This window comes from Poecilia reticulata, chromosome 6 (assembly GCF_904066995.2).
Source record: "Poecilia reticulata chromosome 6, P_reticulata-male-v2, whole genome shotgun sequence".
Taxonomy (NCBI): domain Eukaryota; kingdom Metazoa; phylum Chordata; class Actinopteri; order Cyprinodontiformes; family Poeciliidae; genus Poecilia; species Poecilia reticulata.
The window spans coordinates 32360252-32379890 of record NC_088835.1 but is presented as its reverse complement, the minus strand read 5'-3'; the positions used below and the strand labels follow the sequence as shown (position 1 = coordinate 32379890).

Sequence of the window (19639 nt, the reverse complement as noted above, 5' to 3'; positions counted from 1 at the left end):
TTCAATGTTACCCCAAAATTAAATTCAGTTCAAACAATACTTTATTAATCCCATTTAGGATTATTCCGACTTTCCGTGACAACTGAAGGTAGTTACTTGACTGGGTTATAAATTATGCAATGTGCCTGGAAAATACATAATACTCTCTCCCGTCAAGGAAATTGAGAGCTTTTATTATTTTATCTGAAATGTCCTCTTTTAATTTAAAATTACCCTCAGAAATACATTTATGTTTCTGAATTAGCACGTAAGTAAAAACATCAGAGGATAAATATTAGTCGCTGGTCTTTAAAACCAGGGGCATATCACGTCAAAGTTTGTATGAATTAAGGAATTAATAGCAAAGAAAAGCTGATCCATTCAGAAAAGTTTGAATACCGGGGAGTTGATGAGATAATAAAACATGTTATTCTGTCAAAATTACTAGTTAGAAAGACACCAGCTGATCCAACAGATAAATAAAATTATTTGTTAAATATAACTCAAAAAGCAACAGTTGTCAGATAATATTTTATCTCAAATTAACAGTTTTATAACAGAATATAATCCTTCAGTGAAGTCCCGGTCCACAATCCGTACCAGCAGGTGGCGCTGTCGTACCAATTCGCTGTAAACCGCAATAAACAACGAAGAAGAAGACGCATAATGGTGAACCGGTCATCTGATCCGATCCAACAGCAGAATTGACGTCTCTGTTCAGGTAAACTTGAGGAATGTCGTGATTCTGAACCTCCGGAGCTTCACGGAGACTCTGGCGGGCGCCGCCGTGTCGCTTCAGCTGTTTCTGAACCTGAAGCCTCTAAAGCCTCCTCTCCGCTTCCAGCTCCGGACACCATGAAGAGAAGCAGAAGCAAAGCGAGCGGAACCGCAGGCAGGGAGTTCGTGTTCGAGTTCAAGGCCGGGAAGAACATCTGCGTGCTCAGAGTTCCGCTGCAGCTTCCGGTCCAGCTGAACATCAGGGATCTGCACGGGAGGCTCATGCTGCTGCACAAAATCCCCTGCTACATAGAAGATGGTGAGGCTGCAGCTCTGAGCTTATGAAAACGGTTCCTAACGCAGTTTCTGTCGGCCCACTGTTGGTTCCGATAGCCGCGGAGGAAGCGGACTGTTTTCAGGCTGCACCCGGGTGCGCTACGGTTATCCCTCCCTCTGCTGTCTGGCTGAGGACAGAAGTCTGAGTTTCAGTCCTTCACCTGCAGTGACGCTCCCAGGAAACTCTCCTAGGAGTGGCAGGACACTACAGGGAAATATAAATATCTAGACCCACACAGTAAATTAGAATGTTTGCAGAATTATTGAACCACTAAGTGAAACATTATTAGAGCTGCAGCGATAAATCAGTCCCGATTTATTGGCAGGCCGATCGGTGATCAGCCGATCTCATCCAGAGATCTTCTCTTCCTCAGCAGACATCAGCCTCTGTTGCTTTGGGAGGTTTGACGGTTAGCCCCGCCCACCAGGTTAGCCCCACCCACCAGGTTGGCTCCGCCCACCAGGCTGGCTCCGCCCACCAGGTTGGCCCCGCCCACCAGGTTGGCTCTATCTCAGCCACTTTCTAGGTTTATTCAGCAACATTTCAGACAAAATAACTCGATATCGACCAAAATCAGAATCGGCAGGTCGGACATTCTAAAGTTCGGAGAACGGCCAGAAAACTGCAGTCAGTTTGAAAGTTTCTATTTCTGCTGATTGTGATAATGAGGTAATGAAAACATGACCTCTAACCTGAAATGCTCCATCGCTGTGACTGAGCTGTGTGTCTGTGCAGAGCTGAAAGCCGCCCTCTCCGCCTTCATGGAGGAGCAGAGCGGCCTGGACTTCGACCGGGAGGCGGAACTGGCCCTGCAGCGCCTCGCCTGCGGCGCCGTGGACGTCAACCAGCTGACCAGCGCGTGGGCCGCATCCTACGCTCAGGTACAAACACCTGCAGCTGCTGCGTGAACGGCTCTGACCGCTGCAGCTCTGGGGCCTCACGTTTAAAACTAAAAGCAGTTTGCACATTAAAACTTGGCGTACGGACAAACTTAGAAAACATCTGAAAGTATGAAGCTGTGCGCACGCAGATAGCGCCATCTTTTCTTTATAAATGATAATTTGCAGGAAACAGCGCAGCTGCTGCTTCGCCTGTCGCCAGGTGAAGCAGCAACCATGGCAACGGTTACTTGTTTTATAAGTATCTACAAGACGAGTCAGGTTTCAGTGGGTTTATGTGAGTTTTGACGCTTTGTAGTTTATTATTGTTCACAGAAGTTGGTGTAGCTGCCGCACATTTTCACGCAGAGAAAAACTTTGACGCAAAGTTAATTTTTATGCACGCTAATTTGTTTGTAAAATATGGCGCTGCACATTTTTTGTGCGCACGCCGCTTTAGACATGCACAGTAAAAAAACTGGAAAATGTCCTGGTAATTTTCTGCCAGGACATTTTCTGTTTTTTATGGAATTTCCAGCAGAAATTTTTCCGTAATTTAACAGATTTTATGTTACAATTTAAACACAGAAAACTGTTAAATTACGGAAAAAATTCTGCTGGAAATTCCATAAAAAAACAGAAAATGTCCTGGCAGAAAATTACCAGGACATTTTGTTCTTTTTTCTTCCAGAATTTCCATCACAAATATTTTCCATAATTTAACAGTTTATGTCAAATGTACCAATATTTTGTGATATATTCAAACTTTTTTTAAAAGCCTTGGACATTTCCAAATACTTTTGTCTTCCAAACCATTGAAGTCTGTAATCTATACCATATATTAATTATATATATATTGAAACTAAATTCTAAGTCTACAGGAAATGTAGTTGAACACGAAACACTTAGTTTGAAAGTAGTTCATGCAAAGTGATATAAAAATAAAACCATTCGACAATTAGCAGATTTTATTTAGCAATTTAAGACCATAAATTGACGTCATCTAGTCTTTATAACTAACCTTTGCTATTATATATTAAGAGTTAAACATATTCTTGAGCTTGCTAATGTTTATCTTTTGTACATCATAAGCGAATTTAGTGCATTTTACTATACAGGTTTCAACGTATAAATTAAATATAAAGCAATCTTGACTCTAGTCTTTGTAGTCAAACAGTTTTGTTAATTACTATAAGATGGAACATACAAAAAACTGCTTTGGATCATGAAAATCATAGTTGTAAACAGGACCAACATACTTGAAAATAAATGCCGAAAGTCAACCACTATTTTTATGAAATACAGGTATAAATATTTAGCTAAAAATCAAATGATACATAAAAACAGCCTAACCAACAGTGGAAGACACTGGATTCCTGAGTGTGTTCTCTCATTACCTCTAGTCGCTGTGAACATAAAACAAAACAGTCCATTTAATGTTTATGTTCTGCAAAAAAAGGTTAATCAACTCTTAGGTCCAGTTACCAAGAGCTTGAAATGTTCTGTGACCAGTTCTTGGTGCACCAGGTTTGATGAGATGATCCATCATGTTTAAACTTCAAAAGGCTCAAATTTTCCATGGTTTCCCAGTCATTCAGTTCATTCAGGACTTGAACCATCTGGTTGGGATGCAAAGCAGCTTCTTCACCTTCGTCTGCATCGTGTCAGTCGACCTCGTTCAGGATTTGAGCCCAGAAAATCTCTAAACAAAGAGAATGGAAACTCAAGTTTAACACAGAAACACTTCATGTTATAAACGTACTTTTTACAAAACGCTTCTAAATTACATTACAGCAGCACATCACCTGGCTCATCAGCGTCTCACCAATTGCTAATAGCTCTTTCACAAACAACAACACTGAGTAATTTTGATTAAAAAATCTACACTAGGACTGTGTCAGTTGCAGATTTCTGGCCAATCTTTAAAAATCTGACTTATCAATTCTGATTTTACTGATCGTCTTGTCTGAATATTGCTAAATGCAGAAAACGTCAGTGGGTTGGCAACAGTGGGGTGACTATTGATTACTGCAAACATGGAGACATGACCTGGTGGGCCGGTCTATCAGTCAAATGTCTCTAACTGGAGAGGAAAGCGTTGATTTTTAGATCTTAGCTGAAGTAGAAAAGATCAGTGGATGAAATCACTTTCACATGTATTGGCGGATCACCAATCTTCAGAATTAAGGATTTGGGGAAGATTTATTGGTGCAGCCCTAACATACACAATACACAAATTTTCTTTTGAAAATAAAAACATACACTGATTTTTGCATATTTGTTAAAATAAAGTCACCATATCATGATTTTATGTTATGAGATGTATAATTTGTGAACATAAAAACTCCTCCATTCCCCCTGAGCTACTATTTCCATCTGAAGAAATCCATCACTCCCAACCAAAACCAACCAATCAGAGACAGGATAGTCTTAGCGCTGTCAATCAACCTCTTCATGCTGTCAATCAACATTACAGGACAACCGTTTATCCACCGTCATCGGTGTCGATGCTAACTAGCCTTAACATTCATGAGAGGTTCTGTTAGCTGCAGCGTAGCCACATGCAAGAGATCAGGGAGAAGTGGGATGAGCAGCACCACAAGAGTTTGTGATTGACACCTAAAACCTGCCTCCTGGCTCTGACTGTTTGAATCCAGTTAGCACTGGCTAACAGAAGAGCTACATTTTTTTCAGATTATCTCTCATGCAATATCACGACACAGTGACAGCTTCAACAAATATGTAAAAAAAAAAAAAGTTACATAGTGCTGCAAGTTACACAGTGATGCATTAGACATTATTAGAAAGACACATAACAAAACATTATGTCTATGTTATTGTAGAAAACACCACATATTTCTTAATTTAAACTAAATGTTTAACAGGTTGAGTAAAACTAAAACAAATGTACACACCTATTTTAACGATGCCTAGTTGCTTTCAGGAAAAGTTCAGGAGTGTCTGGATGCAGCTGTTGAGGAGAGGAAACAAAAGAACCATATAAGGAGAAATAGAAACACCAAAACATGCAAGTCTTACAATAATTAAATCAATTAGTTTTTGTTTTTTACAATAAAATAAAATCATTTGTTCTGACAACAAATTTAGAACAGTACTATTTATATAATTGTTAAGCTACAATAGCCCCCCCACTCCAGGCGCCATTTCCCATATTCTAAAACCCCAAACTTGACATGGAAAGTATATTTACCGAAGTTAAAAGGCCACCTGCTTTTATGTTAACAACCGGGACGTCAAATCATGTTTAGCAAATAAGGCAACTGCAGCTTGATATTTTTAAAAAGCAGGATTGAGACATAATAGCATGACGCCATGAACGGTTAGCTTTAGCTTTCACGCGCCCTGTTCAGTTTGACTTGAAAAAATGGCCGGAACTTTGAATTCGGTTAAATACATGAATAGTAATACAGCAATCACCGCGTTTTACTTTTATAATACACAAGCAAACACAGCATTGTAAAAAATAATATACCTTTTTTGTACAAAAAAAAAGACTGCAAAACAGTCTGCAATCATAGACTGTGCCAGGAGTCTCACGAAGTCAACTACAAATATTTCAAAACATTATTCACAGAAAAGAATGTGTTCTTATTTATTTTACTTTACCAGGGAGGTGCCAGAAAGGTAACTCCAGCTCTTAATCCAACCGAAGTCCAAAAGATAAATGTTCCAGGGTCCGGCTAGCGAACTTGAAATGTCGTCTCACCAGGTTTCGCGCTTCGCGAAGGTTCTTGTTCCCATGATGCAATGCGTAAAATGGAAAATACGGTACAAATACCTGAAATTCCTTCAAATTTCTACTTTACATTTACCCGGTTTTTTACAGGTTTTTTACAGTTTTTTTTTACAGTGTGAGGCCCCTGGACTTTGATTGTTCTCTGCACACTAACGTTACAGTGAACCAGCAATCAGAGCTGCGCAGACTGTCTCTGAGTTCCTCTCCTGTCTTCAGGGTCCAGTTCAAACATTCACACCGAACCTGCAGTCACACAGCTGGGTTCCGACCCGGTATCGGGCCACATTTAAAAATCACTCTCAAACTGTTGATAATCACGCGTCTACGTGGAAAATGCCAGATTTCTTCAAAGATTAATAATGACTATTATTTTTCTGATCCAGGAGAACTTTATGTTAATGAAAAGTAAAATAGCTGATGGGAGGATTACCTCAAAAAAGTTGTCTGAATCCTAATCTGTTAAAAACGAGTTTTCGGATTGATGTGTTGTGATTCCCCAACCCTCCAGCAGGGGTCACTGTTTGTGTTCCTCAGACCAGCCTGGAGCACGCTCGGCCGGAAGAGCCCAGCTGGGACGAAGACTTCGCGGACGTTTACCACGAGCTGATCCACTCGCCCGCCTCCGACACGCTGCTGAACCTGGAGCACAGCTACTTCGTCAGCGTGTCGGAGCTGATCAGCGAGCGAGACGTGGAGCTCAGCAAGCTGCAGGAGAGGTAGCGCCCTCCAGCGGTCACATTACAAACTCACATCCTGCTGAGTTTTCATTCAGTCATTTTACCGTTTTTATGCAATAATAGGAAGGTATTAAATGTTGCAAATAACCAAATAATTAAATTCTTTTTTTTAATAAAAAAGTAACCATTTTCTTTCCTTCAGTGAATGTTGCATCATTTGCAGCAAAGCAAACATCTAAACGGTTCTTTTGAATCTGAATCCAACTTCACTTCTGTAAAATCCTCCAATCAATCAGCATCCGATTATTAATGATCATCAGATTTAGTGTAAATTAATTCAACCATTTCTTCTTAGTTTCATTATTTCCATGTTGTTTTTGTTCCGTGATCTGAGAAATTCACCATTTTGCTGATAAAAATAAAATGTTAAAGGTTTTCCTTCCAACTGGCAGCAACTGGTTTCCTCCTGAGGCGATGCTGCCAGTCTGACTGCTCCGTCTGTCCTCCGTCTGTCCTCCGTCTGTCCTCCGTCTCCAGGCAGGCAGCAGAGATGGACAAAGTGATGCACGAGCTGGGAAACACGCTGAGCGACCATGATGTCAACGCCGTGGCCTCACAACACTTTGATGCTCAGCAGGTAAACAGCAGCAGAGACACGTCCACTCTGAGGACACGTCCACTCTGAGGAGACATCCTGCCCTCTCTCTCTTTCCAGGTGCTGGAGAACAGGTGGGCGAGCGAGCTGAAGCAGGTGACGGCCATCCAGAAGCAGGAGTACCAGGACTGGGTCATCAAGCTGCACCAGGATCTGCAGAAATCCAACAACAGCAGCAAAATCAAGTGAGTCTGTCGACACCAGCGTTTGGTTCCGCTTCGCCGTCTGGCTGCTCTCTGGTGAAATAAGCCGAGGCCTGCAGCGGGACCGGACGGAATGTGAGAAAACGTTCCTCCTCCATCTTGGATCCTGATCCTGCTATAAAACCCGGCTGGTTCTGAGCAGATGGGCGAGCGACGGTGAAGCTGGATTTGCTCTGATTGGTGTTTTGCAGCGAGGAGATCAAGGTGCAGCCGGGCCGGCTGGCGGAGGCGGCAGACGGCGGCTGCAGGCCGTTTGAGGAGCAGCCGCTGCTGGAGGAGAGCTTCACCATCCACCTAGGTGCCTCTTCTCCTCCTGCAGCCTGATGGCGCCCCCTGCAGGTGGAAAGCATGGCAGCACCTGAAGCTGTTCTCTGTTCACGCAGGAGCGCAGCTCAAGACGATGCACAACCTGCGGCTGGTCCGCGCCGACGTGTTGGACTTCTGCAAGCACCGGCGCCACAGCAGCAGCGGCGCCAAGCTGCGGCGCCTGCAGACGGCGCTGTCGCTCTACTCGTCCTCGCTCTGCGGCCTGGTGCTGCTGGTGGACAACCGGGTCAACTCCTACAGCGGCATCAAGAGAGGTCGGCCATCTTACCCACGTTACTGTGTAACACTGGGCAAAAGTCTTAAATCAGCCTCTGCTCTCATCAGGATTTTACAGGAAGGTTTTTATTAATTAGTGAAACTAGAAATCATTCAGCGATTTAAAGTGAAGGGATGAAGCGGGACTTTGTTACATGATTTGTTTTCATTTCTGTAACCGAATCATTTAAACCAGTGGAGCCCAAAGCGGGTCCTGGAGGCCCAATGCGGGTCCTGGAGGCCCAATGCAGGTCCTGGAGGCCCAAGGTGGGTCCTGGAGGCCCAAAGCGGGTCCTGGAGGCCCAAAGCGGGTCCTGGAGGCCCAAAGCGGGTCCTGGAGGCCCAATGCGGGTCCTGGAGGCCCAAGGTGGGTCCTGGAGGCCCAATGCAGGTCCTGGAGGCCCAAGGTGGGTCCTGGAGGCCCAAAGCGGGTCCTGGAGGCCCAAAGCGGGTCCTGGAGGCCCAAAGCGGGTCCTGGAGGCCCAATGCGGGTCCTGGAGGCCCAAGGTGGGTCCTGGAGGCCCAATGCAGGTCCTGGAGGCCCAAGGTGGGTCCTGGAGGCCCAATGCGGGTCCTGGAGGCCCAATGCAGGTCCTGGAGGCCCAAGGTGGGTCCTGGAGGCCCAATGCGGGTCCTGGAGGCCCAATGCAGGTCCTGGAGGCCCAAGGTGGGTCCTGGAGGCCCAAAGCGGGTCCTGGAGGCCCAAAGCGGGTCCTGGAGGCCCAAAGCGGGTCCTGGAGGCCCAATGCAGGTCCTGGAGGCCCAAGGTGGGTCCTGGAGGCCCAATGCGGGTCCTGGAGGCCCAATGCAGGTCCTGGAGGCCCAAGGTGGGTCCTGGAGGCCCAATGCAGGTCCTGGAGGCCCGAGGTGGGTCCTGGAGGCCCAAAGCGGGTCCTGGAGGCCCAAAGCGGGTCCTGGAGGCCCAAAGCGGGTCCTGGAGGCCCAAAGCGGGTCCTGGAGGCATCCTGCAGGTTTTATTCTCTCCCTGGTGGTAACAACATTTCCAGCAGGTCAATGTTCTTCTTGGGCCTCTAATGAGCCGTCATTGGATGCAGGTGGAGAACTGAAACATGCAGGATGCCGGGCCTCCAGGACCCGCTTTGGGCCTCCAGGACCCACATTGGGCCTCCAGGACCCGCATTGGGCCTCCAGGACCCACATTGGGCCTCCAGGACCCACTTTGGGCCTCCAGGACCCACATTGGGCCTCCAGGACCCGCTTTGGGCCTCCAGGACCCGCTTTGGACTCCCCAGGTTTAAAGTATGACCTGGTCAGGGACTACAAATGGAAATAAGCTAAATGTGGTTTAATTCATTTCTTCTTTTGTAAAGATTAACGCTGTGCCTGCAAAACAAATGCACAGCAGGGGCTCCCGTCCTGCAGCTCTTGGTCTGGTTTCTGAATGAAACTGAAACCGCCGTCACAAAGATCTATAAAACAAACCGGATGGGAGGACCTGCGGTCCCTTATGTGACCTCTGACCTCTGACCCGGACGTGCTCTGGTTCTGGAGACGGAGGAAGCCGGTGATGCAGACGGTGGAGAATCCACCATCAGGCTGATCATGATTCCTCCCAGACATTCAGGCTGCTTCACACCTGGCTAGACCCACTGCAAGCAGCATCCATCTGCTGCTGCAACACACCTGCTGCAGCTGCAGTGATGCATCCAGAAGCTGCAGGCGGTGCAGACTGACTGCCAGCTTGATGGTCAGCAGCTGCTGATTAAACTTTTTGTTTCTCTGCCTTGTTTTGGTAATGAACTGAAGTTGATGAATGAAAGCAGCTGATGAGCGTCTCAGCTGCTCTTCCTGCTGCTGCAGCTCCGGTCCGGCTGCATGCGACGCTGCAGCGGCTCACAGTTGAGTTCAGGCTTTTTCTCTGCTGACCTCCAGACTTTGCCACGGTGGCGAAGGAATGCACCGACTTCCACTTCCTGAGCCTGGAGCAGCAGCTGGAGGAGGTGCAGCAGGCGGTGCTGTATGCGCGGGCGCAGCGCTGCAGCAAGCAGAAGCAGCCGGCAGGTTAGTCCCCCTGGTCACACAGAGCCGCTCTGGGGAAGCGCATCACCAACTCTGCTTAGTTTAAACTGTGTTGTAACTGAGCTGCTTAATTTTTCCATTTTTATTTAAAGAATTAAATGTTTTTAATTGTTTCTTAAGATGTTCATTCAAATTAATTCAGGTTCTGTCATATTTCATCTCATTCTGATGGAGCAGAAACATGAAGGCTGCGGCTCTGGAAAACAACAAATGGGATTCGTCCTGTTAAAATGTTCAATTTGTTGAAATCTCTATGATTAGTGGAAATGAGCGACTTGAAGTCCTGGCTCTTTGTTTTTCAGCTGACTGGGCTGAAGGGTTTTGTAAATAATAAAGTCCTTCTTGTTTTATTTTAATGGAGTAACTGATGTTCAGCTTCTTCTCTGCCGGCTGGTCTCTCCTCAGTTTGTCGTTTAGTTCTCTGCTGCGCAGCATTTGAATGGGAAGAGGAAGAACAGAAACATTGTTCTCCTCCTTCCAGAGATGCTCGTCGCTCCAAGTTCTGCATCAGTTGGACGATTTGTTGCTCAGTTTGTTTCTGTTTTTCTACAGAAAACCAGAAGAATGGAGGAGATGATAAGAGCAAAACGGCTGAAAGAAATCCCTCAAATATTCTCCCAGGTCTGGATGTTGAACACGTGGAGAAGCTCTCAGATTGAGTCGGTTCTTCTGAATCGCTCCGTGTTTTCCTTCAGGTGAGTTCTACATCTCCAGACACTCCAACCTGTCGGAGGTCCACGTCGTCTTCCACCTGTGTGTGGACGACAACCTGCGGTCGGGAAGCATCACGGCCCGCGACCCGGCCATCATGGGCCTGAGGAACATCCTGAAGGTCTGCTGCACGCACGACGTCACCACCGTCACCGTGCCGCTGCTGCTGGTCCACGACATGTCCGAGGTACCGACCGCCCCGGTGCAGGTCCGGGTCCACACACACAGGAAGCAGCAACCTGACCTGGTCTCTGATTGGCTGGAATAACCTGACCTGGTCTCTGATTGGCTGGAATAACCTGACCTGGTCTCTGATTGGCTGGAATAACCTGACCAGGTCTCTGATTGGCTGGAATAACCTGACCTGGTCTCTGATTGGCTGGAATAACCTGACCTGGTCTCTGATTGGCTGGAATAACCTGACCTGGTCTCTGATTGGCTGGAATAACCTGACCTGGTCTCTGATTGGCTGGAATAACCTGACCTGGTCTCTGATTGGTTGGAATAACCTGACCTGGTCTCTGATTGGCTGGGTCAGCTCTGCTCTCGCTCTGACCAGCATCATGGCCTTAACGTGAGCAGCAGCAGCAGCGCATCAGAGCCATCCAGCGGTTGTGCAGTTCTCATTTTTCCCTGCATATTTATTGGTTTTGCACCTGGAACTTTAACTAGGCCACACTAATGGTATTGCTAATCAGGGTTTCCCCCAGAGAACGCGCTAAGCCCGGTGGTAGCGGCGCTAGTCCATTAGCGCATGGTGGATGGCAGGTTAGGTAAGATACTGACTGCAGTGAAAGTCTCTGTCATTTTGCTCGAAATCTGAGCTAATTATTGTAGCTAAACACCATTTGTTGCCTCCCAGTTAGTAGCTATAAGTCCTCTGGTTTCAGATGAAATGTTTGATCCTAAAGGCTGAGGTTATTCTGGGATGCTTTCAGTGTGACCTCTGACCTCTGATATTTCCTCACTAGTCCAGATCTGCTCACTTTAAATGCATTTACCACATTATTTCACTTTAATGTTAATTAATCAGAATAACTCTATAGAGCTATAAACACACAATCTGCTTACTGCTGATTTTAAACTGTTTTATTCACATTTATTTTCTTTGTTTTATCAACTATTTGTTTTATTTATCTGTTATTGCCGGTTTTAGAAACATCTATATGACTAAACCTGAACATGACATCAGGCACAAAGGAAACTAGTTTACTGTAAATACATGAGAGGAACATTCCCAGTGGATGCTGATTAAAGCCAGGTGTGTGTTGGTGTCGGTACATGACGTCACCTTGCCACAGGTGAGGCTGTGAATGATGATTCAGGTAATAAATATTTAGCTGCGACTCTCTGTTGCTCAGGTAATGAGCTCATATTTGCAGCCACTCATGAGTCACAGCAGCAGCGACGCATTTAACCCATTAACAGAGAACAGGAAACGGGTTCACCGCCACCGCTGGGTTATCAACATGGTCGTTATGTCAGCTGCAGCAAGACACAGCGAGCAGAACGCATCAGAACCGGTGCTTTGGGTTTTCAGAACCACAAACATTTCAGCTTTTCTCAGCAGTTACAAATATGAACTTTGGGTTTTCATGTTTTGAGTCAGATTCAATCAATTCTGACAAAGAAAAATGATTTTATTCCATTTCTCAGGCCTTTGTTTTTGTTTGGATGAGTTTCTGCTTCCTGCACATAAAATCAAACGAAATAGAAGAACAGAAACGGCTTTTATTGTCTCAGAGGGACATTCAGGTTACAGCAGCATCAGGTAAACAGGTTGGCACAAAAAGTCTAAAAAATAAATGATTAAGTCATACAATAACAACGGCAAAAATCATACACTACAGGATTATAACATAGAAAACATATTAGAATATAAATATTATACTTATGATCTAAAGCAGCAGTGCTCAAGTTGTCCAGAGCCGTCCTGCTTCCTGCTGCAGCGTCTGGCCACCGGGCCTGACCAGAACCTGCCCGGTCCGGCCCAGCATCCAAACGTTACAGGACGCAGCTCAGCAGGACGACTTTTTAAAAAATTACTAAATTTGCATTGAACTTTTACAAAAGACATTTCCAGCATACAAGTGCAGAAAGTCAAAAACAGCAGAAATGTTGATAAAAATAGTAGAAAACAGTGAAGATGTACAAATACCAACAGATGAAAACAGTTAGTGATTGGAGCAGTAATAACTGTAATATCAGATCAATAAAAAGTGTTAATACTGCGGTTTGATTTCCTCTGGTTTCATCAGAACCAGATTCTAACTTACTGACTTTCTGTGGCGCCAATGCAGCAAATCATCAGAGATAAAAAGAAATATGCATCAAAATGAAAGATAAGAAAACCCAGATTTGCTTTCATGTCCTCTGACATGTTAACGTCAATATTTTCTGCTGCTGAATTTCCAGATTTTCCAGAAGCTTCAGACGGCGAGTCGTTGGTAAGCGGCGCTGCAGGTCAGACGGGTTTCCGATGGATTTGCTCTGATGACGTGTTTAGTCAGGCGGCTGCACCGAAACGCTGCTGCAGAAGACGATCAGAGAGGAAGCAGCGTGAGCTGCAGCTGAAAACGCTGACTCTGCAAGTTAAATTTAGTCTGCCACATTTAGAATATGGTTCAAACCAACATGTTTAGTTTCTCTAAACAGATTTGAAGCTTTATGAAAGTGAGAAAGATGAAACAAAACATTTAATTAAACTCCTGAGTATTAGCCGATCGTAGCTCAGCGCACGACATCGAACTGCTCTTTATTCACTTATTTTAATTAAATTATAACAGTTTGTAACCTCATGACTGTTTAACCTGCTAACATGAAGTAAGCTAGCTGCCATGGCTCTAAAACTGAATTGGTTCATGTTCATAGTTCATCAGCTGTCTGAATCAGTTCTGGTCTTTTTATGAAATGGTATTTAATAAAACAAAGATCAGGTCATCGGGTGTCTGTTAGCATAGTGATGATGTCATCAGTCTCTTTCTCACCTGGGCTGGACTTTAGTTTGACTGACCCGTCACCTTGAATCAGGATGGAAGATTTGCTGATTTATGGTTTTATAATAATTTCCAGGTTGGCGTTCCTCTTTCGTAAACTGATTCCATCTGAAAACATCGCCAAATAAAATCACACTTTAAAGAAAATAATCTTAAATCTTCTTTTGGACGCGCTCCTTCTGCCATGTTTAGACTGTAAGAAAGATAAAATTTTTCTGTTTTTAAATCTGAGTCTCTGCCAGCAGCAGGTTCTGCAGAGGAACTCCAGAACCGCCTTCAGTTTACAGGCTGACATTTGGAGATGCACTCTAGAGCCGATCCACGTTAAATGGAGGGAGCGGGTCAAAGGTCCTGAAGCTTCTGGAAGCTGAAGGATCTGCAGCTTTTAGAACAGTGTTTCTCAACCTTTTTCGGGCCAGCGCCCCCCCAGCCTTTATCACTGACAATTATTTTATTATTAATGTTACTATCATTATTGTAGATGTTTTGAATCGGCGCACCGATTATGTTTTCCGGACACTTCAGCGCCTTACGCTCCTTCACCTCGCGCACATAACTGGGTAAATGTAGCGAGTTTTGCCCTAAACGTATCGGCGTCTGGAGGAGGGGGGTTGGGGGGGGGGGAGCGTATGTTTCTACGCTCCTTCGTGGGGGGGCGCCGATTTATGTTTTCGCATCCACCTGAATAATGTGTAGTTGCGCCAATATTATTTTACCTTTTATCTGGAAATAGTGTCTGTTTATTCTTGCCATACAGTCTCTGTATTAATTATTGCTCGAAAGGTCTTGCCATACCAGTTTATTCCTCTGTGTTTACTTTAGTTTCTTAGTTTCTTGCATTTTGTTCTTCATTCATTTCCATTTAGTTTCCTTTGATTAGTTTTATCCTCTCTTGGTTTATTGCTATGTCCACTTTAGTTTCTTTCCTGTTGCTACATTTATTTTATCGTTTATTGACCATCAGTAATCTTCACTCATCACCTGCTGCGCCGCCTAATCGTCATGTTTCACATCATGTGTTCATTTTTCACTGTTCAGCGTCGGATTCTCTGTTTTTATGCCATAATTCACATCTAGTTCGTCGCTCCGTTTTATGTCCCGCTTCTCCTGTTTCAGAGTTTTGCGCAATGTGCGCGGCTTTTTTTTTTACTCCTTAAGGTGCAGGGCGGTCGGGAAACATCGATGGGGAAAAGGCAGACCGACAAACCTTTTAAAACAACGGAAACAATTTTGGTCTTCTGATTATTGAAATTTAAAAGTGCTGTGTTGTTCTATCACCCCCGTTTCATGTCGGACCACTTACAGCTCCGTGTTAACGCTATAAAATGAACGCTCTCTATCGAGGTATCACCATGGAGGGATTTCTTTATTTAAATGGGTTCATTTTTCAGAGGGATACAAAGTGAGGGTATCGTGATTTTAGTAATTACATGTTTGATTTTCTGTTGTCCTTCCATGGTAGCGGGCAGCTTTCAAACTGAAATAAAACACTTTTTAATATAAATTGCTGCTTTGACATGATCACAGAACTGCCAAAACTAGCCTACATAAATACCAGACAAAGTGAATCACAGCAGCGTCATCAGCCGGTGTAACGCTGAACTGATGCAGAGCGGAGCTGCGCCATGAAGCTAACAGAAGCTAACAAACACTGAGTAGAAGAAGAGCTGCCATCGTTGCAGCCAAGCATGATTTAATGTTACACAATACAGTTTTACCAAGTTGCTCAAAGTCTAAACTGGTATTGTTGTGGATTTAAGGTGTAAACTTTACCTTCGACCAAACGCCCCCCAAAGGCATCCCAGCGCCCCCTTTTGTAAAAATGTCTGCCAGCGCCCCCTGCCGTCCTCTGAACGCCCCCTGGGGGGCGGTGCCGCCCATGTTGAGAACCGCTAGTCTAGACGCTGAAGGCTCTGCAGCTTCTAGACGCTGAAGGCTCTGCAGCTTCTGTTTTCGCTGCAGTTTTTCCGTCTGCAGGCTCCTTGGGGGCTCCTCCTGCTGTAGGAGGGATCCGACTGGTTAGTGCAGCCCGGTTCTGGAGTCCGTTCAGAGGAAGTCGGACCGCAACGCAGACAGAACCGCCGGCTGATTATTTTTAGATGTTTTTGTCTTTGGATGTGAGGAAAGCAGAGAAACTATTTCTAGAGACGAAGGTCCAGAGGGCAGACCCAGGCAGGTCAGCTGCTTCATCATCATCATCATCTGTTTGAAGCTCTCAGGATCCACTTTGTGTTCAGCTCACAGAAAAGTTCATTTATTCAGGATTCAGTTCAAAACTGGAACTTTATCTGAAGTTTTTTTGTAACTGAACCGTAATCAGATCACTGCCCTGGTTTAGTCTCTGCTCTTCCTCTCCTCCCTGCAGGAGATGACCATCCCCTGGTGCCTGAAGAGAGCAGAGTTGGTCTTCAAATGTGTCAAAGGTAACCATGACCTTTGACCCCTGCCTGTACCAGCGTCTCTGTCTTAAAGAGACAGAGACCCAATTTCAAGATGTTAAATTATGAAGTCAAATTTCTGAAACATTTAAATGAGATAAAAAAACAACTAAATAAATCAATTTATTGTTAGGTTGTTCATGCATCTTCACCAGGTGTGTCAGTAAATATGAAGATATGAATATATTTTCCCCTGAACTGTTGCGTAACCCTGCAGGCTGCAGTGCATGCTGGGTATGTTCCAGATGTTTAATCATGTTTGAAGGTAAACCTAATCTTCTCTTCTTGTTTTCTGCTTCCAGGTTTTATGATGGAAATGGCTTCGTGGGACGGAGGGATCTCCCGCACTGTTCAGTTCCTGGTGCCGAAGGTGAGGTCGGGCGGCTGTTTGCTGTCACCATGGCAACCTGACTGAGCGCTGCATTTACCGTCACTCAGCCAGGTTCCTCCTCATGTCGCTGCAGCCAGGAGCTGCTGGGTATTTTTAGGTGACCTTTGACCTTTGGTTCCGTGTTTAACCAGCTGACCTGCGATTTATCTGCTTCAGGGCAAAGGTCGCAGCTGCTGATAGATGAGCCTTAATGTTCTTTCTTCCCAAACTCTCATTCATCTGCGTTTTAGATTGAAATGATTTATTTTCATCAGTTTGATGCATCAGTGTCAGAAAATCAACATGGAGTTTTTATTTTATTTCAAACTTTATCCAACATTTTAACCCCAATGGCTTCAATACGTCACAATTTTAAGTGGAAATGTTTATTTATCTAAACCATCAAACGCAGGATGACATAACTCTGATATTTTAGATTAATTCAGTTTGTTTACAGCAGCCTTCACTTCACTTTCTCCACATCTGGCTTCGTTCCTGAACTTATTAACTTCATCTCTCATGCCTCACTCTGACGATGTGGGCCAGGTTTAATTTGGCAAATGGATCCGGAATAGAAAACTAAGAAAAGACAAGTGCGTAAGTATTCCCACCCTTTGCCATGAAGAGCTGATCTGTTTCCACTGGTCCCAGTGAGACGTTTCTCCAGACCAGCTGATTGGACTGAACCTGTCTCTGAGGTCAGGGGTCAAACATGAGCTGAAGGTCAGGCGTCATGGATCAACGAGGTGTGAATACTTGGATTAGTCGGCTGTGACGTGTTTGTGCTGCGCCGCCCGTCAAACAGTAACGTTGATCTAATCTGATCAGATTAGCTCCCCTGTTAGCCAGCTGGAGCAGCTAGCCTGCTGTTAGCTCACACTTAGCCACACGGCAGCAGTCGGTTTTAAGAATGAGTAAATATTTAAACCAGGTGTAAATAATAATTACTGTTGATGTCAGAGTCTTAACTCGGTGACTGAAAACCAAAAGTGTGATTTGACCTGCTGACTTTCCTCCAGAGACGCTGCTGCAGCTGGTCCTTTTCATCACCAGGCTGCCCAAGTTACTGCCTGTTCAGAATACACTGAGGCGTCACACCGCATGATAATCATGCTGCAGCGCAGACTAAATATATTTGTTCTGAATTTATTTTGAACCTCAACATTTAGAGTAGTTTTAATTACTCTGGAAAATAATAAAATATTTCTACGTTATTTGAAAAATAGACTAGAAGCTGCTGCTTTCTGATTTCCAACACTGCGTTGCGGCTGATTGTCGGGTTTGAGAAGCTGGACTGCAGCGTGACGAAGAGGAGGGACGAGGTCCAGAGGAAGACCCGAGAGAGACGGAGAGTCTCATCCCTGACACGCCTCGTCATCCGGCCACACAAAACCACACACAGATACGTATGGAAAGCCAACAGTGCCACAAAACGCCACTTTGACCCCGTGTCTGAATAAATGTCATTTTTGGCGTTTTGAGTCAAACTGCCTGCGACAGACTGGCTACCTGTCCAGGTGACCCCTCCTCTCGCAGCAGCAGCCCTCCCAACTCCACCAAGGACAAGGGCGCAAGAAAATGGATGCAGTCAGAGTGCGATTTTTGAGACTTTTTAAAAATTGAACCATGACAAAAGTGGCACTTTTGGCTTTCCATAAACAGGTCATGCAAGTGTGATGCACCTGGCTCACAGAACGGGGCATCTAACTCACTGGAGGCCAACATGCACAATGCAACACATCTTCCTCTCTCTCACACACACACCTGCCTGCGTTCTAAATGATGCAGCAGAAAAACCGAGCCGACCTTTGGGAGCGACCTTTAGGAGCGACCTTTCCGGTTCCACGCTGCTTTCTGACATCAGCAGTCTGGGAGTTTGTGTTATTCTCTGTATTTTCAGAGCAACATTTGAATATATTTTCAGCAGGCGACACTCAGACAGTCTGAATTATTTTACAGCAGAAGATGCTGGACTGCTCTCTGACCGGCCGCCATCTTTCTTTGTGTTGCAGAGCATTTCAGAGGAGATGTTCTACCAGCTGAGCAACATGCTGCCTCAGATCTTCCGTGTCTCTTCCACTCTGACGCTCACCTCAAAGCACTGATGAGGAAAACCTTTCCCGATGCGCCCAGGTCACGACCCGATGAGCCCAGGTCACGACCCGATGAGCCCAGGTCACGACCCGATGAGCCCAGGTCATCAGAAATGGTTTTCACAGCTGCAGCAGAGCGGAGATCCTGGTCAGACTCTCATCCATCCAGATTTCTGGAGATGAAGCAGAAAACCTCGAAGCTTTGAAACGGAAATGAATGAAAATGTTTTTCTGCCTGACGGGTCGCTGATGGTCCACCCAGACGTCAGAACCAGAACATCCTCGGCCCTGACCCGGTTCTGAGGTCAGACCTTTGGTGAATAAATCCTTCTGGAGAACATTTGGTTCCTCCACAGTTCCTCCTGGACTGGACTGCAGATGTTCTGGTTCTGATCCGCTTTCATCCCCTGCAGCTTCTGGAAAGACAGGTTTTGTGGATAAACTGATTGTTTGTTCCATCAGTTCATTTGAACTTCCTGGATTCATCTCATTCTGGCTGCTGACCTGAAAGGAATGCAGCCGGTTCTACTGGGGATAAACACGAATTGGGACGCTCCCCAGCAAGACTTCTGCCTCACTAAAGCAAATAATTTCATATCTTCACCTTCCTAAAATCATGGAAGGTCATTTTTAGACAAAATTGTATTTGCAAAATATGATTTGGTTCATTATTTTAGGAAGAAAGGGGAAATATTCAACGATTCAGATGTTCCTTCCCTCCAACAGTAGGTGGCGCTGTTCCTAAATACAGAGGAGGACCAAACTGGAGACCCCACACACACACACACACACACACGACTCTCATAATCTGAACAAGCATCGATACACCTGGGATTATTTTCCTGCTTCTGCCCTCAGTGAGTCCATAAGGATATTTACTGTGTTTCTAATTGTTTTATTAATAATAATAAAGTCTGAGAGCTCAGCTGTGTGTTCTTCATGGATGCAGGAAAACTGTATGATGGCAGTTTCTGGTTCTGATTGGACCCGTTCTGCTGATAATGAAGATGATTTATCAATATTCTGCTGAAGTTATGATCCGCATGAGGTCGTTAGCCCCAAACTCAGCTGGGGTTTAATTAAAGATGGCAGCCAGGCCATAAACAAGATGGCTGACAGAGTGATGGCGTTGTTCTGATCCATGAGTGGCTCACAGCGGCGAAACATGGAGCCTCCAGGAACCGCAGAGTTTCTCAATATTCAAAC

At 45.1% G+C, this 19639-nt stretch overlaps 1 protein-coding gene and 1 long non-coding RNA gene across 6 annotated transcripts; one reads left to right on the top strand and one right to left on the bottom strand.

The window, feature by feature from the left end:
- Positions 1-504: 504 nt before the first annotated feature.
- Positions 505-19358, top strand: ferry3 (FERRY endosomal RAB5 effector complex subunit 3). Of its 5 annotated transcripts, XM_081608453.1 has the most exons (15): positions 516-700; positions 824-1015; positions 1769-1914; positions 6203-6384; positions 6883-6982; positions 7061-7185; positions 7395-7501; positions 7587-7784; positions 9679-9807; positions 10378-10446; positions 10521-10723; positions 15898-15955; positions 16273-16340; positions 18353-18494; positions 18537-19358. In XM_081608453.1, exons 2-14 carry the CDS (start codon positions 835-837, stop codon positions 18443-18445), a joined length of 1659 nt encoding a protein of 552 aa, XP_081464579.1. In that variant the 5' UTR covers positions 516-700; positions 824-834; the 3' UTR covers positions 18446-18494; positions 18537-19358. The 5 variants fall into 5 exon arrangements, with proteins under 5 accessions (XP_017160918.2, XP_081464579.1, XP_008410900.1 ...); XM_008412678.3 differs by having other exon boundaries at positions 18353-19358; XM_017305428.2 differs by lacking the exon at positions 516-700 and having other exon boundaries at positions 707-1015; positions 18353-19358.
- LOC103466815 (uncharacterized) lies at positions 3545-5704 on the bottom strand. Its single transcript, XR_533989.3, has 3 exons — positions 5539-5704; positions 4827-4882; positions 3545-3613 (listed from the first exon to the last, which is right to left on the bottom strand). It is a non-coding gene; the product is annotated as an uncharacterized LOC103466815 (long non-coding RNA).
- Positions 19359-19639: the final 281 nt, after the last annotated feature.

Excerpts from the sequence above, each read along its gene's own strand:
- ferry3 (XM_081608453.1), top strand. The coding sequence starts at position 835 with ATGAAGAGAAGCAGAAGCAAAGCGAGCGGAACCGCAGGCAGGGAGTTC. Across the intron at positions 6,385-6,882 it reads CTCAGCAAGCTGCAGGAGAG|GCAGGCAGCAGAGATGGACA; the intron begins GTAGCGCCCTCC and ends CTCCGTCTCCAG. Across the intron at positions 7,186-7,394 it reads AACAACAGCAGCAAAATCAA|CGAGGAGATCAAGGTGCAGC; the intron begins GTGAGTCTGTCG and ends GGTGTTTTGCAG.